The 23602-nt window shown below is 54.0% G+C and overlaps 1 protein-coding gene across 4 annotated transcripts in view; it reads left to right on the forward strand.

Annotated features, from left to right (window-relative positions):
* Nucleotides 1-22511, forward strand: part of RIMS3 (regulating synaptic membrane exocytosis 3) — a 40356-nt gene extending 17845 nt beyond the window's left edge. For all 4 annotated transcript variants that reach the window (XM_073902823.1, XM_025857118.2, XM_073902822.1 and 1 more), the window contains exons 3-8: nt 3930-4177; nt 9582-9723; nt 12066-12178; nt 14284-14385; nt 14727-14866; nt 16415-22511. In XM_073902823.1, coding sequence (XP_073758924.1) covers nt 3961-4177; nt 9582-9723; nt 12066-12178; nt 14284-14385; nt 14727-14866; nt 16415-16627 — 927 coding nt within the window. In that variant the 5' untranslated portion in view covers nt 3930-3960 and the 3' untranslated portion in view covers nt 16628-22511. The remainder of the gene's footprint in view (nt 1-3929; nt 4178-9581; nt 9724-12065; nt 12179-14283; nt 14386-14726; nt 14867-16414) is intronic.
* The last annotated feature ends 1091 nt before the right edge of the window (nt 22512-23602 follow it).

Consider the following 23602-nt stretch of genomic DNA (forward strand, 5'->3'; position numbering starts at 1 on the left):
CCCTGGGTGTGTCTCTTTCCCATTCTGGGCCTTGAGGTCCCACTCTGCAAGATGAAAGACTCAGGCTGGAATAGGGACGGCGAATCTATTTTTAATTATGAGCCAGTTCTCACCAATTGGTTGAGAGGGATTCTGAGGTTAAATCTGGCCTTGATGGGAAAGAAATGGATTAGTGATGTCTGTTGTGGGTGGACCTACCGTCACCCTGTGACAGATTCCTTGCTGTCTCCTGTTGAAAGGGTGGGTGGCTGGGTTTATCTTGGGCTTTCTGATCGCCTCATTGACGCTCAAAAAAAGGCTCATGATCTGGTTAGACACATCGTCAAAGGGACCAAGGGGCCTGGGTAGCCTGGCAGCGCCCTGAGACCCCTGTTGTCAGGATTCAAGAGATGGTTTGGAGAGCCCTTAGTGTACTAAGACTCCAGGGTGGAGGCCAAATATCCATGGCTGGAAAGAAAACGCTAGCCTCCTTCCTTGAGGAGCTTGGAAGGTCTCTGCTGGCATGGAGCTTTGGCAGGAGTGGGGACAGTAGTCCTTGTTCCTGGACAGGAAATCCAAGCCATAGTAGTAGATGCTGCTGTGGTAGTAGTAGATGGGAGTCGGCTGAGAGAACTCCAGAGTGAGGTCCCTGTGACCTGGCAAGGGAGGGTTCCAGGGAGGGATGGGCTCACACCTTTGGGTGAGCTCTGGGTTGAAGGAGCAGGAGCTGCTGAGCATGTGTGCATCTTTTTTTTTTTTTTAAGATTTTATTTATTTATTTTGAGAGAGAGCATGAGTGGGGGGGCGGGGCAGAGGCAGAGGAAAAGAGAGAATCTCAAGCAGACTCCCTGCTGTGGAGCCCAAGGACAACCTGAGATCATGACCTAAGGCAAAATCCGGAATAGGACACTTAACCCACTGAGCCACCGAGGAGCCCCTGTGTCTGCATCTTTGTGGGAAAAGGAGAGCTGGGTTCGAGTACAGGTGTTGCCATTTCTCAGCTGAGTAGGATGGGCAAGGCCTTGACTTTTCGGAGACTCAAGTTTCTCATCTGTGACATGGAGATGACCACACACCTAACAGAAATACTTTAACGAGTAAATTAGGCTTATACTGTAAGCCCTCCCCCACCATCCACCAAAAGACCATGCAGATACCTCAAAAAACACACAAACTGGCACTAGATTTGGAAACTAAAGAGAAGAGATCATCATAGGCCCAAGTCCAGGGGGACTTTCCATTAGCTGCAAGGTTAATGGGGGATGGATGGGGAAATAGAATCTGGGACTCTGCACATATCACGGGGTGCGCAAAAACAGCCCAGACAACCACAAAGGAGGGAGAACACAGCTTTGACTCATCCCCACTGTCAGCCCCAATTTGCCTGGTTGGCAGGAGCCGCGCTGACCAGGAGGCCAAGTGGCTACCATTCGCAGCTATCTGGGGACTGAATCCTCTAGAGTGGCCCCTTCCCTTCTCCCTCATTCTCCTCCACCCACACACACACTTCAACTCTGTCCTTTTGAAGTCAGATACCCTCAGGGTGACAGGCCTGAGGGCAGATGGTCAAGCAGAGTGACCTGAGCCCTGGGATGCGGAGCTGCCCTGGTAAGAGCTCTGTAGCCGGGGACAGAGCTGGGAAGGGCTACAGGCAGAGCCTGCCGGAGCACCACTTTTCCTATACTGTGAGCGGAGGACACCCACTGCTGTACTGGACTTTGAGCCAAGATGTAGAGGCCGACAGCTGGAGATCCTGCCTCTGTACAAAACCAAGCCATAGACGCTTGCTGCCCTGCTCCCTTGCTCCCCCGAAGTGGCTCCCAATGCCCTCTTTCTTCCCTTGTGCTCATCAGATTTAATATTTAATTACATAATCAGTGACTTACTGTCTGTCTCTCCTCCTGGACTGGAGGCTCTGGGAGGGCAGGACCACGTTGGCCTGGCTCACTGCCATATCCTTGGCACTCAGCCTAGGTCTTGGAATTTTAGGGGCTTAAATATTCGTTGAATGCAGCTTTGGAAGGAATTTAGCAATATCTTCCAAGAATCAAAGAAATGTTTATGTCCTCGGTATCAGGTGGGATGCTTTGGGATGTAACGAAGAACACTGATTCAAACTGGTGTAAGCACATTATCTGCATAACTGGATAGGCCAGAAAAAGGCAGGCTCTGGCATGGCTTGAGGTCCTTTCCGTTGTTCTGTGGCACTCAGCGATGCTGGCTTCCTCCTAGGACTGGGCCCTCCCTAGGGGGAAGGGTCTTGAGGGATGAAGTGGGGGAGGGAGACCCCACCTCTCCGAAAAGCATGGAATCCAAATCTTCCCCTTAAGTCACATGGGGCCAACTGAATCATAGGCCTGCCCTCGGACCAGTACTAGTTACCAAGGTGAGTGCCACTCATTGATTGGCTTGAGCTAATCTGGATCTACCTCCGAAATGGGATGGGTGGTACCTGACCAAACCAGCACTCTGCCAGGAAGCAGGAAGGGAGAGTGGACATTGGGGAGGCGCCCAGCAGTCTCCACACCCAGCCCAGTCTCTCTGTTTCTGAGAATCAATCCTAAGGAAAGAAGCAGATCAAAGCAGTGTAGAAACATGTTTTTTGCAGTGTTGTTTAAAAGGCAGGAGAGAGGGCACCTGGGTGGCTCAGTTGGTTAAGCGACGGCCTTCAGCTCGGGTCATGATCCTGGAGCCCCGGGATCGAGTCCCACACCGGGTCCCTGCTCAGCGGGGAGTCTGCTTCTCCCTCTGACCCTCTTCCCTCTCGTGCTCTCTGTCTCTCATTCTCTCCTTCTCAAATAAATAAGTAAAATCTTTAAAAAAAATAAATAAAAGGCAGGAGAGAGAGGAAGAAGTCGGACCTGATCTAAGAGGTCACTGCATTGAAATAGTTAAGTCCATTATGCTACCACCATACAATGGAATATTATGGTGGTATTAAAACATGTATACCATATATTAAAACATACTAATGACATTGGGAAATGCTCGTGATCTGATGTTAAATGAAAAACACCAGGATCGGGGCGCCTGGGTGGCTCAGATGGTTAAGCGTCTGCCTTCGGCTTGGGTCATAATCCCAGGGTCCTGGGATCGAGCCCCACATCAGGCTCTTGGCTCAGCGAGGAGCCTGCTTCTCCCTCTGCCGCTCTCCCTGCTCATGCTTTCTCTCTCTCTCTCTGTATCTCTGTGTCTCAAATGAATAAATAAAATCTTAAAAAAAAAAAAAGAAAAAGAAAAACACCAGGATGTAAAATTGTATTTGCAGTATGAGTTCAATTATTTTTTAAAATGCATAGATAGGAAAGACCCTGGGAGGGAAAAGGGTTAAAACACCTCCAGAGGCTGCCACTCTGTGGTATGCTTCAGGGTGACTCGTGCCTGCTCCTTTATACTTCTCTGTGCTGTCCCATTTAGCAGGAGGTCCCCTTCCGTCGTCCCCCGAGGCTGGGGCCACTTTTGCTCTCCCTGTTCTTATTATTGGCTATGAAAGTAATCACACCTACTGAATATTTACTCCATGCCTGACACCGTTCTAGGTGCCTTCACATGCTCTAATTTAATCCTTACAACAATCCTGTGAGGTAAGTGCTTTTATTTCTCATTTTGCTGAGGTGTTCACTGAAGCCCCAAGGTGCTTGGTCACAAGATCACACAGCCAGTGTGTAGAGGCCTTTGGAATTCAAGAGTGGGCCGAACGACTCCACAGCCTCTGCCTTGACTGCCAGACCAGGTCACTTGCCAGGACAGCCATATGCTCATAAGAATGGTACCATTTATTGAGCCAGACGCTGGGTACACTCTTTACCTTTATTTATTCATTTAATCCTCACAGCCTCAGAGAGGCCAAGTGACTGACCCAAGGTTACACAGCTAGGAAGCAATGGGCTACAGTAGAGTGGCTCCAGGGCCTGATGTGGGACCCCATTGTCTCCTGCTCTCCCCTACAGCGTTGCCTGAGGCCTTGCCGTCCCTCGGACCATGTTTAACGGGGAGCCGGGTCCGGCCTCGGCCACGGCCTCCAGGAATGTGGTTCGGAGCTCCAGCATCAGTGGTGAAATCTGCGGCCCCCAGCAGGCTGGGGGTGGGACCGGGACCACCACGGCCAAGAAGCGGCGCAGCAGCCTTGGGGCCAAGATGGTGGCCATCGTGGGCCTGACCCAGTGGAGCAAGAGCACGCTGCAGCCGCCCCCGTCTGGTGAGAGGGCATAGGACTCGGAGGGCCTGGGTTGTGGCACCCTGCCATGACAGGGCACCCAGGGAAGGTCGTCACACCCACAGATACTTCTAGAGCACGTACCAAATACCACGTGCTGTTCTGGGTCCGGTCCATGTCCTGACTCATGGAATTCCCACAAACTCCATGAGGCAGATACAAAAGCACAGAGAATGGGGAGTAAGATGCCCCAAACTACATAGCTAGTGGGCTGGTGGAGCCTGAATTCAAAGCCCAGCAGCCAGGCTTCTGGGTTCATGCTCCTAAACTTTACACTCCTGCCTCCATGCACGGACTTACACATTCATCATCGATGCTTTATGAACCAGCCGTCGTATTCCTGGCTCTGTGACAAGTGACACAACTTCACAGACGCACTTCCACAGGATTCAGGCTCACCTGTGTTCTCTGAGTTTCCCAAGTGCAAACAGCCACCCGAATGTAGTTACAGTTACACATATACGTTCCAAGTCACAAGAGAGACACACCTTGCATAGTCACATAAACAGTGTGCCCCGTTGCTCAGGTGAGCCACCCCTACTGCCAAGAAAGCATAGTACAGCCATTCACACTGTTCGTGGTCACAATAAAGCCAGTCGTGCAAATCACAGCCCTCTGCACACTAATGCACAGACCCAGAGCGTAGTTACACATGCGCACACAATGGCCCATGGTCACAGAAGCATGCTGCGCTCCTATGTGCACATACCCCGTGAATCCAGATTCACACACACCTTAACAGCTACATCTGGAAAAGTGTATTTTCTCAGACACCTAGTTTTGGAATGCCAGTTATGCTCAGACTGGTGGGTGACCCACTTTGTCTCACACAGTCACACGGGACCCCACATCACAAAAGAGCCAGCCCCCCCCCAAGACCTCCTCACTTTGTGGCATCAGCCCAGACACCAGCTGGTTTTGTTTTAAAATCTCTTCCTCCTTATTTTGTTCAGAGTAACAACTTCCCCAGGAAACCTTCAAATAGGGCAGCTGGATGGGGGCGGTGAGGGGGTGGGGGCACCAGAGGATCCAGAGAGAATGCTCATCAAGACTCCCAGTTGGGGCTGAGGGTGGGAGACTTTTCCAGGCCTTAAAATAGATTTTTACAAAGCCCTTCCTTCACGGGAGCACGTGGGATGGTCTTTTCCAGCTATCAAGCTGCGATGTGGTTTCTGGCTCAGGGAAATGCTGGATGGGGAGGGGGCTGAAGGTTTTCTGTGCCCCAGGATGGGCATGGCCTCTGTAAATGTGCAATTTAGGCCCAGTACTAGGGAGTCAGGGAGATAGTGGATCCAGGAGTTGGGCTGGTACAGGACCAAGGGGTGAGATTAAGCTTTGGAGATTAAGATTAGGTTGAGGAGGTATTGGACCCCAGGAGTGTGGCTTCAGGAGTCTAAACCCTGCTAATCTCCAGCTGAATCTACCCGGTTCAGCTTCAGACCCAAAGGCTTCTTCATGCCCAAGCGATTTGGACAGTCTTCCAAGGCCCAGGCTGGGACCTGAGTCAGTGGGAGACATTCTGGTGGTCAGCCTGGGGCTGTCCACCTACCCAGACCCACAGTCAGCAGGCAGGGATTGGAATAGACACCAAGAAGACCTGAAGCCTCAAGGGGAGATGAATGACAATAGGGCTTCAGGATCATTTGTCTCCATAGTATGCAAGGGTACAACTGAAGGCCTGGGGCCTGAGCCAGGTGAACGGCCCAGATGTCCTTTTAACTGAAAGTCTCTGTGAATGTGAGAGCAGGGAAGGCCCCTTGGGATCATCTAGTCCGATATACTCATTTTACTGATGAGTCGTCTGAGCCTTGAGAGGAGAAGGCACTTTCCTGGAGAACAACTTCAAGTTGGCCTTCTGAGCCACACCCTGTCATTTGCTAGTTGGGTGACTCAGGCAAGTTATTTTACTTCTCTGAGTCTGCTTCCTTGATTGTGGAATACGGACAGTGATACTTGCCTTGCAGAGTTGTCCAGGGAATTACATGAGATAGGATATGCAAAGGCACCCAGCCTCATGCCTGGTCCGTAGTAGATACTTAGTAAATTGTCAGTGTTATTATTGGCCATGGTCACACAGTAGGACCAAATAAGAAGTGAGTTCTCTAGCCCCCACAGCTCTGCCCCCTTGCTTATAGCATACACCTCTCCCCAGCCTTGAGGTTGCCAGTGTCCTGGCTTGGAGCCCCATCCTGGGTAGGAGAGTCTGGCCCCAGAGGGATGTATGGGCTGACTCACCATGGGCACTGGCCCGGGAAACTCTGTTCTGGGAAAAGATCCTAGCAGGGTGTTCCTGCTGTTCCCAGATGGGATGGCTCAGTTCCCTGCTAGAATCCCTGCAGGGCTGGGCTATGTGAAGTTGGGACCCAATCTTCTGAGCTCTAGGTCTGCCCCTCTAGGGGCTTCCTTCCTCATGGTCTGTCCATACTCTGTATTGGCTCCAGCACCACCCATCTCCTCCTCTTTGTTTCAAAGCCTCTGTCTTAGTTTAGGCTGTGTGATATCTAGCCTGGACTATTGCCCCAGCCTCCTCTCTAGTTCCCCTGCCTCATGCCTGCCCCTTCCAGTTTATTCCTCACATTTAACTCAAGTGGCCTTCTAGAAACTCACTCTGAAACTTTAGAGTTTAGTTCTAGCTCTTTAACTCCCCATGGGAACCTTGGGAAAGTCATATTCTCTCTGGGTCTCAATTTCTTCTTCTGTAAAATGTAGCTATAAAGACAGTCTTCATCTCCCAGCTTCCTTCTAGATCTAACATTCTCTAAGTTGTAGGAGCAATGACGAGGGTAGGGTCAGAGCTTTAGGGTCTCAGGAAATAGGTAGGTTCTGGCCTGGCCTTAGGCTGGGCCATTCTAGTCTCTGCCCAAATGAAACTCATCATTTCAGTACCAGGGACAGCAGCCCTTCCCACCTGGGCTCTGGGCTCTGGGGAGAGGGTTCAGGACCATTCCAGGAGATGCCATGGGCAGTGCCGCTGAAGGCTCTGCCTCTCCCTTGTATGTGGTGGGACAGATGAGATGGTTCCTGGAGTCTTTCAGTCTCCAGGCACCACAGAATTATTGCAAGCAACTTGGCCCCGTTCTTTAGAGAGAGAGAGCTTACATGAAGTTACTCCCAGACCAACAGAGTTCAGACTGGACAAGAATGAAACCAATAGATGAATTTTCTCTGAAGCTGCAAGAGCTTTCTCCCCACCCAGAAGATATGGAACTTAATATCTGCTGAATCACTTCTCAAACCAATATGGACTTGATGGAGAGGAGTGAAAAGTAGGCCATCAGTAGACCAGGAGAGTGTGGGCTTGGGGTCTGACCCCAGCCCTGTGAGCACGTGAACCTCAGGCTCCCCATCTGTGGAATGGCAGTGGGGGGCTAGCGAGGTGCCTCTAATACTTCAGGATTCTGTGACACCCCTACCCAGGGGATCACAGTGCACTGGGTAGGTCAAAGAAGGTAAATTTACTCCCAAGTGGGTCTAGGAGAGGAGGGTTGGGGCCATGGGGTGGTGAGGCTCTGGCTTCAGCTCGGAGTGTGTGTTGTCGGGGAGGGGAGATATGGGGGACGGTAAAGTGCAGCTCCCACAGACCCATCTGTCTCCTAACTGGGTTAGAGGGGATGTGGCAGTTAGGAGCCAGGGATAGGGTGAGCCCCCTATGCCCACCATCATTGCCCAGTCCTCTGTGTGGTGGGTTACACACTGTTTGTGAGTTTGTATCTCTGTGTGTGATCAAGTGGAGGGGTTCAATCAGGTATTATGGTGTGACGGTCACATGTATGTGGCAGTGTGTCACGTATATGTGTGACTAAGACCTAGTAGGACTGTTTGTGACTGTGTGCCCATTATATGAATATACATGACCTGGTGTGGGAGATCGCTGTACTCATATATGTGATTGTTAGCACTCATGTGTATCTGCTTATGCCTGTGTGAAAGAAATACGTATCAGCTAAAGTGATTCTGTGTGTGTTTGAGAGAGAGACAGAGAGAGAGAGAGAGACAGACAGACTGATAGACATATCAGTGGTCTCATTGACTTGTGGATAGTAGCTATTCCAATATCCCAGAAGCTGGGCTGGCCTCAGAGAAGACATTCCTCCTCACCACCGGCCCATCCCCACCCCCAGTCCTCCCATCCCATCCATTGGTGAGGCCGGCCCTCTCAGCCTTCCCTCCCCCTGGTGGGACTTCCTGAAATGTAAGTAGGATGAAGCAGGGAGACTGAAGCCCCCCCCTTTCTCAGGCTGGCATTTTGAACAATGTCTCCCCAACCCACCATTTGGGTGTGGCCCGGAGAGGGGGTTGCCAGCATAACCAGCTCCCCGCTCCCCACTGCTTTTGGAGGCTGTGCTGCCAGCCCCCCTCCCAGCCTCCTCAGCCCTGGTGGCAATTCCACTCTTAATTTGCCCAGGCCTCTAACCAGTGGCTCCTTTGGCACAGTCCTTATGGTGATGCCACCTTCCCTTCCTATCAAGCTCTTCAGGCAGTGAAGCTTCAGCAGGGGCAGGCCTACAAACCTTCAGTTCAACCCGTCTTCTGCTCCCCCCACCCCCAGGAGGAGAGGGTGTCTAGGGGGACCTCGCTGCAATGCTGAGGAGGTTGCCATGGAAACCCAGGCAGGATGGTGTGCTGCTAGGAGAGGCAAAGTGCCCCATGTTCCTTGCAAGGCTCAAGAGGGGGGCTGGGGTGAGGGTAGAGGGCCCTCCAAACAAGAGATACAGAGGCACGGAGTGAGTTCTCACCACATGGTTTCTGGGGTTCTTCTGCAGACCTCTCTCTCAAAGCCAAGGTCAGTTCAGGTCAACCTAGTGGTCTTTCTCAATCTTGCTTCCCTAATGGCCTCTGCACCCCTCCACACACATCCCCCCTCCACATTCAGACCCACCTTGAGAATACAGGTTGGTTTGAGAGTGGCCAAGCTTCCCATGGGGGTTTTATTTGGCCTATGAAGGTATCACAGAGGTGGAGCGTGAGGTCCGGGTGTGATAGGGTTCATGAGGGTACCTGGAAGAGGGAAAGCAAATCTGGGAATGCCAGAGAAAGCAACCTTTCCACAAGAGAAAGGAACACTTTCTCCATTTGGGGCAAAGTCTGGAATTGAGTTGGGAAGGTGGCCATCAGGGAGCCTGGCAGGGATGAAGGTGAACGCTGCAGGGCTGGGCTGCACCTGGTGACTTCCCATCCCACAGCCCCACCATCCTGATGCTCTGCCTCCAGCCATCTTTCTAGTCTTCGTCCCTGTCACTGTGCAGACCGGCTCAGCAGCGCCCCTGCCTCCAGTCAGAGCCCTGCCTGTCCTGCCCCATCCCAAGAGGTGACCTTGGCAGCACTCCCACAGAAGCCTCATCACTGATCTGACCTTGTTCCCTTTCTATGTTTTCGGGGGTCCCAGAAGGGGCCACCAAGAAGCTGCGCAGCAACATCCGGCGGAGCACAGAGACGGGCATCGCGGTGGAGATGCGGAGTCGGGTCACACGCCAGGGCAGCCGGGAGTCCACAGATGGGAGCACCAACAGCAACAGCTCCGAGGGCACGTGCGTGCAGCCCATGTCCACTCTGGTCCCCACCTTCCCGCATGGTCCTCTAGTCCCAGAGTCGGGGGGCAGGGCGGGGAAATCTTTCCGGCTGGGTTTCGGGTCCAGATGTCTGGGTTCCTCTGCATCCCTGCCTTCCGTGGACATCCGCTGCCTGCGCCCAGTCTTCCTCTTGCTCCGGGCTGCTGTTTCCCATCCAAACCCCCCAGCGGCCCCAGGGGCAGTGCATCCCATCTGTATGTTTCATGCCTCCCAGCCCCAAGCACCTACACACTGCCCTCAGACGAGAGGGCTCCGGAGGAAAATGTGGACCCAGAATCCTTTTCGATCTGAAACAATTGTTACGGCTCAGATGAATGGAGTTCTCACAAGTGGTCTTGCATGGAGCTGAGAGAAGGAGGTTGGACTGGATCGGTGTTTTTCAAACTGTGGTTGGTGACTCAGGCAGGAAGTAAAATCAGTTTAGTGGGTCAAAACCAGCATTAGGGAAAGAAATAGAAATTTCAAACATATCCTGTGGTGTGAGGATGAATTACCTTGTGAACTTTTGTTTTGATTTTTTAATATATGGATGCACAGAGGTCTATGATGTTAAATATATTTTTTCCATTGCATGGGAGTTGCAGTCAAAAATTCAAAAAAAGTCACTAGGTTAGATATTCCCTTGGTTGCTCCCAAATCTATGAAGCTGGTTATACGACTAAGATTTTCTGGTTCGGCTTCATCAAAGTCCATTGATAGCAGGGCCCTGTGGCTCTATTATTTAGGATTCTGTGATCTTGTGTCTCATTACTGTGCCCACTTCCATGAATGCAAATGGCCAGGGGCATTTACTGCATATGCAGGGCGTCACTAGGCACTTCAGATGGGTGCTTCTTACTCTGGGATCTACCAGTCACCATCAGACCAAAAACAGTGTCTCATTTAACACTGAGGGATGTCGGTACTACCATGATCTCCATGTTCCATGTGGAGAGACTGAGGCATGGGAGGAGAGTGACGTACCCACCCAAGGTCACACCTGTTCAGTGGTGGTGGAGTCAGGGTTTGAATTAAGGCCATTTGACTCTATAGCCTTTGTTCACAACCTCTACACTCTCTAGACCAAGCTCCTAAAATTCTGTGACCTTGAGAGTCCGTGACCTTATTTAACCTTCTCAGGTTTTCTTCAGAGTGCAGGCTGGGGTTATTGCTGATGGCCAGTAAGAGTGGGTGGGCCTCGAAGCCCCTTCCCGCAGAGTGGAGGCCAGCCTTGTTGGGGAAATTCAGGCCCTCTTTGACAAGTGTATGCAACCCGTCTTTCTCCCTGCCTGTCGCTGGCCATAGGGGACTCAAAGCCCAACTTTCCAAGTGGGGAGTCGTTCTGGGAGAGTCTGATCTCTCAGGCCAGATACCTGGGCTATTCTAGGAGGTCTTAGAACTTTGGTCCGTTGTAGCCCCCCCGAGCAGAGCTGGGTCCGCCCTCCCCCATTGGTCCTTTCTCTGCTGGCCACCCCCAGAACATGTACCTTGAGCGCATAAGGGGGGGCACTGCCCTCGATGTTCACAGCAGCAACATCATAACTACCATTTTATTGTGTCCTGCTTGTCTGGAACGTTTCATGCACCAGCTGCCCCAATTGCCACCATAACCCTGCAAGGTGGGCATTGCATCACTGTTTTACAGTCAAGGCAAGTCTCTTACCTCTCGAAGCCTCTGTTTTCTCATCTGTAAGACCAGTGTAGCTCCCGCTGCACAGAATGGCAGGAATGAACTCAGACGCGTGAGGAGCATTTGGTGCGCTGCTGGCGCCCGCCCAGCTCTCGATCACTATCAGTGTTGCTCGCTACTGTTTCCAGGCCCCACAACTAGGGACCACCCACCATCGCTCGCCTTTTATCTCAACCCTGCAATTGTGTTATTTTGGTCTCGGTTGCTGTTTTGGGCACCACCTCACGTTATCGACTTGGATTCCAAACATATGGTCAACTAAACCTCAGTTCTTAGAACTTGCTCCAGGCATCGAAATTTCTGGCCTATGTTTCTGGTTCTTGGCGCTCGTATCCCCAGGGGAGGACACAGGTGTCCCGCAAGCCCTGCCTTTTAAGGGTCACCTTCAAAAATCCTGGTGCTTGAGGATTAGATAACATTATTATGTTTACTATTTCTCAAGGGACATCAGAGTATTTTTATTTAACGTGCAGAGATGAAGAGTTCTGTTTGTCCCCAGCTAAAGCAGGGCCCTCGTGCTATGGAGAGGGGAAACTGAGGCACAGAGAGGCATGGCCCAGTGTCCACGGGGCGGAGCCACTGCATCTCACCACCCAGGCCACCTCATGTGCCCCTCTGCATCTTCCTCCAGGTTCATTTTCCCCACCACTCGGCTTGGGGCTGAAAGCCAGTTCAGTGATTTCCTGGATGGGCTGGGGCCAGCCCAGATTGTGGGGCGACAGACATTGGCAACGCCACCGATGGGTGAGTCTTCCTGAGGGCCGAGCGAGTGGGGTGATGGCAGCCACGCCACGGAAGGGGTGAGCTCCGTGGGGGCCCCCTGCGACACAGGGCTAGCTGCAGAAAGGAGCCCTCACTCTGGCTTTTGCGCCAGCCAGAAGGAGTTGCCCGGGCCCTCCGAGGTCCCTCCCTCTTCAGAGAGGACAGGGGTTCCAGCGTTGCTCTGCGGGCTACCCCGCAGCGGCTTTACAGCACGGACCGCCCTCACCACATGCCCACCCACTCTCCCACCACCAGCTGCACGCCTGGCGGTGCCAAGCACCTGCTCAGTGTAGACAGTGAACCAGAGGTGGCACAGCTTTGATGTTCAGGGAGTCTGTGCTACCCCTGGTGCTCTGTGTGACCTTGGGCAGGTCACTCCCTTTCTTTGAGCCTCCGTTTCCTCATCTGTAAAATGGGAAAGAGAATCCCTGCCTTAGTTCTGCAATCTAACAACAATTCATCGAGTTCCTATTCTATGCTTTGAATGAAGTGTTTTACTCCTGAGGAACTGTGTCTTATTGGACTTGTTACTTCTACCTGCCTGGCACCTAAAAGCCTTTTAAATAATTTTCTCATCCCCCTTCCCTGCAACTGGGACCTATTTCCTGGGTCTCTACTCGGTCCTCTCAGCTGCACTTCTGGCTCCCTCCCGCCTCCCTCCCTCTCTCCCTCTGTCTTAGATACTAGTTGTGTTGGCTCTGGGGGCTCCTCCCAGGAACTTGCTTCCCCAGAGATGCCCCCTTGCCTCTCCCCCTTCCCCATCAGTCCGACCTGAGCAGTCTGCCCCCAGGCATCTGGACTCAGTCCTCATTGGAACAGTGTTCAACCTTCGACCTCACAGCACATGAGGAAGCGGGGCTCAGACTGTGCCCTGCTGCGAGCCCTGCACTGGAGCTGGGTTTCTCTCCCAGGCCAGTACTCTTCCCACTGCACTGCTTTGGTTTTCTCAGACATGCTTCCACAGACACCTTTGTCCGCGGGGACCCTCAGAGGGTGAGCACCAGCTCTCCTCTGGCCCTGGGGTAGGATTTGGCTAATTCTCAGCCCTTGCTCACAGGCTCTTAAGGGCCTGCGGAGTTTGCTTTTCCCAGCCCTAGGCCCAGCCAGGGACTGGGAGGCAGTGAGAGGAGCCAGCCACCTCCACAAGGCTATTGGGCCTTCCCAGCCTAGAACACTTGTGTGTGGTGCCTCCTCGTGTCTAGAAGTGGGAAGGACAGGCTTGCCTTTGCTCAACTCCTTAGGGATGTTAGAGTGAGACCTCCCCTCTTCCCTCCCCACGGGGAGGTCAGAAATAGCTAGAGGGAGGGTGATGACTTCCAGGATGTTTCCTGAAAGTAATAAATCCCCATCTTCCCAAGTATGCAAATACAAACAACTGCATGATAGCTCAGAGTATCTAAAATGGGTGGCTGAACCCAAAGTCTGGCCAATTTTAATTTCTCTGCATCAGGCTTATGATGCTGCATTCCTTTGAAGAATGCTCCAAGTGACTAATGCATAATCTCAAATTCCGCTAACTGATGTTGAACAAAGCTAAGAGTTCTAGAAATAACTGACATGACTTCATACAGAACTTGCCTCAGTGAGGTAATCGTTTGTGGGAGCGCAGTGAGAAGTTCTCAATTCTCTGCTTCCAGGAGATCCGGCCTTCCCTGCAGCCTTTGGCCGGGGTGCGAACAGGCCCCAATTCCCAGGCAATGCCTCCTGTCCTGCGCAGGCTCCTATCTCGGCATCTTTTCAAAAGGAGAGTCTGTAAATATTTGGGGAGTGGCCGAGGGCTGCTATTCTGCTCAGTAAGACGGGAGCCCCCCAGTTCACTGGGACTTACTGGGAGTTTGGCAGCCTTTCGTTGCTACGCAAGCATGCCCCTTGAGGGTCATGCCTCTGCCCTTGCCCCAGGGGCCTATCAAAGTATTTCTCCCCTGCTTTCAAGTGGCCTCTGGAGAGCCTTTCTGGCGCAAGCAGTCTTTTGCATGTTATGCCCTTTCCAGCACTGTAGCGCCCTCTGCAGACTGTGCTCTGCACAGCAGCTGGCCGGCCCGCCCCGGCTCTGCCTCTGCCTGGACGGTTCCTTTTCTCCCTTGCAGGGGACGTGCACATTGCCATCATGGACCGCAGTGGCCAGCTAGAGGTGGAAGTGATTGAGGCTCGGGGCCTGACCCCCAAACCAGGCTCCAAATCCCTCCCAGGTGAGGCCAAGCAGCGGGGAGAGGGGTTTTGGATACGGGGTCCTGACAAGCAGGGGTGCGCAACTGAGCTCTGGGTCTAGCGTGTCCTCAGCTGCCCATTGGCCTAGATCAGTGTTCTCGACTCTGGAGTCATGGCTGGCCCGGAAGGCCAGTGGACAGGGTTGGGGGGAGGGGAGGATGGACAAGTCAGTGTTTGAGCCCGTCTTTTCTACTGCTCTCCACTGGTCAGCTCATCCCACTCACCTTGCTCACCTCCAGGAGCAGCAGGACGTTAGGGGATGGAGCAGGCCATAGCAGTCTCTCCTGGACCCCTCCCCAGCATGCTTTCTCCCATCCCGCAGCCACCTATATCAAGGTTTACCTGCTTGAGAACGGGGCCTGCTTGACCAAAAAGAAGACAAAGGTGGCCAAGAAGACCTGTGACCCCCTGTACCAGCAGGCTCTGCTCTTCGATGAGGGGCCCCAGGGCAAGGTGCTGCAGGTGAGTGCTACGGGGCCCCTGGGGCAGGACGACTCCCCAAAACTGCAAGTTGTAATTTAAAATCTCTTTCATGTGTGATGCATCCTGTGCCAGGCACTGTACCAGGTGCATTAATGCACATGACCCGTTTGTTTTCACAGCCCAGTGAGGGCTTTTTGCCCCTGGTTGATTTGTAAGGACACCAGAGTTCAGGGGGATAAGTCCACTGCCCCCCCCAACCCCAGGTTGCTCAGCTTGTAGGTAGAAGCAGCGTTTGACCACCGCCTTCTCTTTCCGCCTGGTGCTAATGCTTACTGCGCATCAGCTCCGTGCCAGGCTCTGGGCGAAGGGCTTTCCAATCCTGACCTCCTTTCAGCCTCCAGATGATGCTGTGAAGTAGGTATGTTCTCCCCATCTTGCAGTCTCAGAAAGGTGAAGTGACTCACTTGAGGTTTCAGCTAGCGACTTGCAGAGCCCAGGTGACCCAGGCCAAATGACGCCACCCCAACTCCGAGAGAGTGCAGTGCCCTTCACAACAGTCCCGCGAGGGAGGGATCATCACGCCCATTCACAGATGAAGCACCTGAGGTGCTTAGCAAGAAGCTAAGTGGGGGCTGGTCTCTGGGTTCAGTCCTGGGTTCAAGTTCCAGCTCCATCATGGTCCGTGGGCGGTATGCTGTGAAGCGTAAATGAGGGATGCACGTGGAGGGCCTCACTGAGTGCCTGGCCCATAGACAGCTGCTCTCAGAGTATTAGTGGTGGTTGTGGCTGGTGGCCTTGCCTGAGGCCACATGGGTGGCAGAGGAGAGGCCTGAGCCAGGGGCTGTCTGGGCTGTGTAACTACTCATCTAGGGCTGTTCCTCTGGCTGAGGTGGTTGCGTGGCAAGGGCCCCTGGGGTCGCAAATGGCCAGACTGCAGAACCCTGGGGTTCTTTGGGGGTAGGGAGGATCCTGGGTGTCTGTTTTCATGTATATATACATATATATTGGGATTCCATTTTGAGAAAAGGATCCACTGATAAAAATACAAGTTTGAAAATCACTGGGCTAGTCTCTTCCCCTCTTCCAGTTTTCTGGTTGGGAACACTGAGGTCCAGTGAGGGCCAGGGGTCTCCCCAAGCTCCGCCATTAGCCAGCAGCAGACTAGGAGCTGTGACTCAGGTCCCAGACTCTTTCAGTCTGCTTCTTCGTGGGGAAGGCTGCCATCTGGGATGCTGGGAGGCTCTGGAAGTCAGACCCAGGTTCTGATCCCAGCTCTGCCACCAATTACTGTGTATCTTTGGGTTAATTAACCTCTCTGAGCTGTTGTTGCCTCTTTGTTGAAATGATGATACGTAGCACCTTTACCTGGATGGTTGTAATGGTTGAGATAATGGAGAGAAGTCTGTACAATGGAGGCTGGCCTGTCTTCAGTGCTCAGTAAGCTGTTGCCCCCAAATCAGTCTTGGTTCCGGCTCTTTCTGCCTCATCTGTGCTTTGGTGAGGCTTGTAGGTTCCTGGGTCCACTACTGAGCCCTGAAGTCGGGGAGTTGGCTCAGCGCCCCCCGTTTCCCACCCCCTCCCCCGCAGGTGATTGTCTGGGGAGACTACGGCCGCATGGACCACAAATGCTTCATGGGCATGGCCCAGATCATGCTGGACGAGCTGGACCTGAGTGCTGCGGTCACGGGCTGGTACAAACTCTTCCCCACGTCCTCAGTGGCAGACTCGACACTTGGATCCCTCACCAGGCGCCTGTCCCAATCCTCCCTGGAGAGTGCCACCAGCCCCTCGTGCTCCTAAGGACCTCAGAAGAGGCCGGGATACAGTGTGGGAAGGGGTGCCTGATGCCCCCTCCCCGCCCCCTGTACATAGCCTTCGTGTCTCTCTGGACCCCTTGCCCTGCTGCATGCCTGTCGGCTACTGGGCCCACCCCAACTGGCAGCGGAGACTAGTGTGTGCGTGCGTGTCTGTGTGTGTGTGTGTGACCATGTTCTGTCTGTTCACGTGTCTGGGTATAGCCAGTCTTGGTGACTACATGAGCTAAAATCCACATCTCTGTGTGTCTTGTTGAAAAGAAACCCAAAGGAGTGTTGTGTGGGCGCGGATCCCCGAGTGCAGGGGCAGAAGCGGGGAATGTGGCCACCCATCCACCCTGCCTGGTCCTGTGCCCGGGGCAGAGCCCACGTGTCCCTGTCCGGGCCGCCTTTTGCTGGTCCCTGCTTAGTTTTCTGTCTCGTCCTTTGTCCCACCTGTGCTCCCAGCACCGCTGCTCTATTTTGAGGAATGTAGCACCCACTGCAGCTGGCCACACTGAGGCCCCTCGGGGACCCGACACCCTCCTCCCCACCGAGTGCTCTCGCAGCTCTTCCTACCGAATGCACCTGCAGCATGTCGCATGCTCATCTAGTGCCCTGGCCGGGGGCCGGGGGAGCGGAACATGCCTGGGAAGCTGAGGGCTTGGAGATCGTCTCCTCCCTTCGGCAGGAGCCGCCTCCTTCCTACAAGCGAAACACTAGGAAGACTTAGCTCCCAGGGTGGCTGGCCAGGCCCCTTAGAGGGAAGTGCGGGCACCTCCCTTAGCGTTGTTCTTCACCTCCTGTCCTCCTCCGAGCCTCCTCCTCGCTTCCAACATGCCAAAGGAGCTCTCCCAGTGGACCCCAGGAGGTGTGGACTTGGAGGGTCTTGACACCCTGGAGGCTGGCCTCAGGGGGGATGTTCTCTGCCAAAGCAGATGGTCCCTGAGGCACCTGTGTGCTCTCCAGGCCCTGGGGGTGGCCCTGTCCCCCTCGGGTTGCATCCCGGTGGGGCCTGGCTTGTGGAGGAAGCGCTGAGGGTGGGGCTGTTGCTGGAATGAGGAGGGCTGGGGCTGACCTGCCCTGTGCCACTGTTGAGAATCCTGTCTGACCTTTGGGGATTAGCTGCGTGAGGTCGATCATTTGGGTCTCTCTTTGTTTGCTCATTTCCAGACCAGGGTCCCTGTCTGGGAGCTCAGACTCACCTGGGCTCCAGCTTCCTGGCCTCACGGACAGCCTGGCTCTGGACTCAGCTAGACTGCCACAGTCACCAGCTCTGTACAAGCAATACTTAGCCCTCTCTGCCTCCCCGCCTCCCTGCACTCTGCGGCTGCCCTCCGGAGAGGGGCCTGGCCTGCTCTCGGCACCTCCCCCTGCCTCTGCTTTCTTCCCACCCTTGTCTGGTTGGAGCTTCCCAAAGCCACTCAAACCCTGACTTCGTATGACAGCTGGGCCCTGTGTGGGGGAGGGTACCAGGGCCTGGACCCATGAGATGTCTGCTAGGAATGCCCAAATCTGTCCTCTCCCTCCGCGGGTCTAGGGCAAAAGGTGAGCGGTTGCCCAGGGTGTGGACACAGCAGCCCTTGGGTCCATGTCTGGTGGGGAGAAAAGAGGTGGCAGGAGGGGTCAAGGTATGGAGAAGACCGTCCCTCTGCCTCTTCCCCAGACGTCAGCCCCAAGTGCTGCATGACTCTGACCCACATGCTCAAGGTGGAGGGGAGCTACCCAGCCGAGCAGTGGAGCGGTCTCGGGGCCGGAGCGCTTGGACTCCATTCATAACCAAAGCCAGACAGATGGGCATAGAGGTGGATTCTGAGGGCAGGTGGAGGAGGCAGCTGTCAGGAGACAAAGGGCCTCCGTTCCTGGTAGGGACCCACATCAGGTTGAAGCCAGAACCTGGTAACCTCCCTCCCAGGAAAACCCTACTGGTCCTGCCCACAGATGGAAAGTGGGTAAGGGCAGTAAGAAATGAACCAAATGGGCTCCTGGCTCTTGCCAAAGCCTCCAATCTTGTCTTATCACAGATGAGGACGGTTGTGGGCGTCGGGAGAGGGAGGAGGCAGCTGGGTCGAGTTTTCTCTTTAGGCAGAAATTCTCTCCCGTTGTTGGGATTGGATAATGCGCGCATTTCTCATGTTTCTAAAAATAAGGCAAAGGGCTCAGTGTACTCTTTGACCCTAGGGTGGGGAGAGGGACGAAACTCGCTCACAAAAGGGTATTTTATGTCCTGTCTGTGCTGTATTCACCTCTCCCGAACGGTCACCCTCAGGATGGCGTGAACATACTCTAACTTTTGGAACGGCGGGATTAGTAATGACTCCTAGGATGGCGTAGACATTTGCTGATGTAGCCCCGAGTGGTGCTACCGAGACCCAGGGGGATGGGAGATATCAGGGAGGGACAGCACCCTCATTGCTTGAGGGGCCTGGGAAGACAGGGAAGGTGGAGGGCTGCCAGCAGAGAGCCTGCCTCTGGGTGGCTATAGGCCACGGTCCCCTTGCCTCTGGGGGCAGGTTAGCACAGCAGAAGGCCTAGCCAGAGCTGGGGCCCGACCTGTGGGTAACTGGCGCTGACTTGCCTCCGGGCCCTAGCCGCCAAAACTGCCCAGGAGCTGGGCCGCTCTTATCCCACCTCTTTAATGGGAAGTAATTCTCCCCAGGTTGACCTTAGGGAATTACCCTCTTCAACACTTTGTACCAAATCAGTTACCAATCCGCATCTGGATTTCCCCCCATGATGGTGAGTTCACTTGAGGCTGACGCGTGTGTGATGGTGAATGGCTGGGTTTCAGGGTCTGTTTCTCATCCTCCTCGATACAGGGGCTTGTCTGAGAAGCTGTTGGGGAGCTAGCCTGTCCCAGGAGAGGAGGGGCCACAGTGTGCCGCCTGGCCTTCCCTGGGGTGGGGAGCATCTTTGAAGAGGGGATGGTGGGGGGAGGAGGCAACACGCTCTCCCCCGGAGTGCTCCCTAACCTGGGACCGACGCACTGCCAGGTACCACACCCTGGCTCTGCAGGCCTGCTTCCCCCAGGTGAGACCCAGAGCTGAGGACAGGACGGGGCTCTTTGTCATCCCCTTCCTCTGCTCTGACAGGTTCGTGGAGGATGCGGCAGAGATGGGGGTGGCCCTGCAGCAATGCTGGGCTGTGGGCAGGAACCGTGACGGATGATTCAGAGCATCTGTCTTCACGTTTCTGCTCTGTTCAACGTGTCCCACTTCCTTCATAGACTCCATCCCTACAGGGACGTCTGAGGGCCTTTGGTATGAATCAGGCTCCAGTAAATGGGGCCACGTCTGGGTTTGACAAGGGGGATTTGATCTTTCAGGGAAGAACCAGCTCCGAAACTCCTCCCCATCCCATCTCTTCCACCTCCCAGTTCTCCCAGGAAAGGAGCGGAGGGCTTAGGAGGCTCTCCTGGCATGCTGGCATCCCAGGGGCGGGGTAAGGCAGAGCCCAGGGGCTCCAGAAAGAGGGCACCTGGGTAGCTCCTCACTCGTGGGATCGCCAGTTCTCCCAGGGGAGTGACCCCTACCAGGGCAAGCATGCCCAAGCTCTTCTTTACTGCCAGCCTTGAGGAGAACAGCCCCCTCCCCCCCCCCAGAGACAATAGAGACCTCCAAGGGTACGTCTCTGGAAACGAAATGTAGCACAATCTTCGACTGCGTGACCAGGAACCCTGACGTGCAACCAGGGTTCTCGCTCCACACCCTGCTGCCCGGGGGGGGCTGCTGAGCTCCTCCCCCGTGGGGGCTCGGGGGCTCCCCGATGCCTCCGATTCCCTATCCTCCTCGGCCCAGAAAGCAGCAGAGCTTCAGGAAGGCCGCTCTTCTGGGTCTCTGATTGCTTCCTGCACTGTGCAAACTCTGTGCAAGAAACGGCTGCCTTTGCTTGATGGTGGGGACGAGGCGCCCCCCCCACCTGGCTGGAGGGAGAGGGTGCACCGCTCAGGCCCAGGTGGGCCCCGCAGCATTTCTGCGGGCGGGCGGGCGTCTGCAAGGAGATGGAGAAAAAGAGGCCTGCTCCCTGCTGCCTCCTCCCTTTATGCTCCAGTCCCGGACGTTTTCTCCTCCCCGATCCTGACACGGAAAGAGGCTCGTGAACATGCTGCTTCCTGTACTGGATTCTCTTTCATCGAACGAAGAGGGAGGAGATGGGCGTATAGATTCTTCTCCTGTCTTCTTCCTCAAGTCTGCTTTTCACTCAGGTCAGAAGAGGATGGGGCAAAACCAAACACTCACAACTGAAGGCAGGGGAGCCCCGCCCAGTCAGGGGAGGCCTGGTGGCAGCTGGCAGGGCCCGGTCTGGCTGGGAAAGGCTGATTTTGAGAGTGCCTGAGCATCTCAGAGCAATGTCGGTGATGCCAAAGAGAGCAACTTGGTCTCCCTGGGCACCAACTCTGCCGGTGCAGCTGCACAAAGGCGGCTTCGGCTGTTGGCATGCCTGATGGTGGGACCTTGTTCTCTGACAAAGGGCTTAATCTTTCCATGTAGCAAAGCAACTCCTTCTCCCCCCAAACCCCGAGCTCGGGCTTTTGTGGGCCCAACCTGGCTGTGCCTGTGAGGAAAACCACACCAGTAAGAGAAACTGAATTCTGTCAGGGGCCTAGACTAGCTTGGGGTGAGTGCTTGTTGAGAAAAGTGTGTTACTGCTTTGGGGAAACCTTCCAGGGCTCTAGTTGGAAACTTAGTAAGGCCAGGGGCCTTGCGCCTCCACCCCCCCACCCCCCCGCCCAGGGAGTTCACACCGACGTCAGGATGGGTCCCTGGGGACTGGGTACCAGAGAGTTTGGCTAAAGAAAGGGGCCCTGGGAATCCAGGGGCCACAGAGCATCCGCCCCCCAGCTCGATGGCCTGGATAGCTGGCTACAGAGAATCAAAGCCTGTTCTATACAGTTTTGTCCCAAAGTGTGACTTTGTGCAAGACTCGTCACTTGTCTGGGCCTCAGCTTCCTCGTGTGCAAAATCAGAGCATTTGCTAGTTGCTCCATGGTTCCCTCCAGGTTTTAAAAGTCTGATCTGGAGCGAAGAGGGTTTCCAGCCTGGTGCGCCTGGGTCCACGGGCTGGTTTGGTCCAGCTCCTGGTGCCCCGACTAGGTGCGGGTCCTCATCCATCTGCACTCAGATGCTGCTTCTGACAAGAACTCTGGGAATCCTAACAGACTCTGCTTCCACCTCTTTGTGGTTTGTTCTCCCTCTTTTCTTCTTGTGTAATGACCGGAAATACTTAAGGGTTGTCTACAATGGACAATTTTCAAGGTGCTGATGTGATGGGACCCCCTCAGCCGCGTCCTGCATAGCTCAGTACCCCCACCGGCAGATGAGACTGGGTCCGTCCTCCTCTCTGCTTCTAGAATGACATCCATGGGAGAGAGTCGAACACCTGAGAATGTGAAAGGCAATGCCTCTGACGGGAAGAGAGGGGGCACTTACTCCCCATCCAAGTGTTTTGCTTCTTGAACCACCCCTCTCTCCAGAATCTCTCAGCAGACCTCACCTCAGCAGGCAGAGTGAGCGGCTGCTTCCTTAGGAAAAGTTGGCCTGATTAGTCTATCCACTCCTTCAGAATGTAAATTCACAGGAGGCAGGAACCCCTTTTTTAGAATTTCCAAATGCATCCTGCAAAGAAAGAGATCACTGATAGGGACTGACAAGCACACTGTTTAGATAAGAAGCAATTAGCCTTTTATATTTGTGCTCCTATACATTTTCTATGTGCAGCATCTTTCCAAACTCGCTGTGGCTCCTAGGTGGCAGGTGGACGGCTGGGGAGGACTTCCGGCTCTTTCCAACAACATTCTTGCCAATTCCCTTGAGGAGAAAATTCTTCACATGGCTTCTGCATGTACAATATTTGGGCAGAAAAAAAAAAGATTAAAGTCAGTTTGAAAATGGTTTCTTGTGTTGCTTTCTGAAGACGGTTCTTAATTCTAGGAGAGAGAAAACAGGGTTGCGGGTGACTAAAACGAGAAAGAGGAGGTGGACACCAAGGCTGAGAGGCAGGAGAGGGCAGGACATCTCAGGAAAAGGCCTCAAAAGTTCTGACTGGGGCCTCTGACTCCTGTGTGGGGACTTTGTTGCCACACTGATGTCCATGGGCCATGGGATCTGATGGGGCCAGGCGGCTTCCCAGCTGTCCCACGATGCCTGCTTACAGGCCCTCAAAGCCTTCTGTTTCCACAGACTCCACAAGGGATGCCCAGTGTTAAATGGAAGAGAAGGTGAGATGGAGCTAAGGCCACTGCTTCTGACCCCTCGTGCATTTCTTTCTGAGCTCTCAGGTCCAGGAGCTCTGCTCAGGCATATGGCTGGGGCAGTCTTGTTTGCTTCCGCCACACTTGATACAAGCGGTAAACATGCGGTTGACCTCCAGTACTGTGAACTACAGCAGTCATCGACCCCTGGGGCACCCCTTCCCCTCCCTGCCTCAGGGAGGGACAGAAAGGTAAGTTAACATTTAGTCACTTCTGGGCAGTGCCCTTGTCCTCCTAGGCCTGGGTCTGTGGGGTCAGAAGATGGATAAAGGAAGTGTCCCAATGTCACATGCTTGCCAGGGGAAAGGCTAGCACCCTCTTCCCCAAGAGTCCTCCAGCGTGACCTCCAGGGCTTTGGCTCTGGCTCTTGGCCTTTGCAGTTCCAGGGGACACCCTCCCTTGAGGGAAGGTTCATGAAACCAGGCTCACTCTATGAGCCCTAATGTTGCCCAGGTTCCTGTCTTTTACTTATTTTCCACTTCTGCTCTCTGGATTATCTGGGTGGGCCCAGCCTAATCATTTGGGTCTTTAAAAGCGGAAAACTTTTCCCAGCTGTCGTCAAAGCGAGATATGATTGCAGAAAAATGGTCAGAGAGATGCAATGTGAGAGAAATTAACGACGATATGTGGAGAGTAAGTCATACCATATTCATGGATTGAAAGACACAATATTGTGAAGATGTCAGTTCTCCCCATATTTATCACTAGATTCATTGCACTTTCAGTAAAAAT

Source organism: Callorhinus ursinus, unplaced genomic scaffold, assembly GCF_003265705.2.
Source record: "Callorhinus ursinus isolate GAN/ISIS: 27379988/994484 unplaced genomic scaffold, GSC_fseal_2.0 scaffold18, whole genome shotgun sequence".
Lineage (NCBI taxonomy): Eukaryota > Metazoa > Chordata > Mammalia > Carnivora > Otariidae > Callorhinus > Callorhinus ursinus.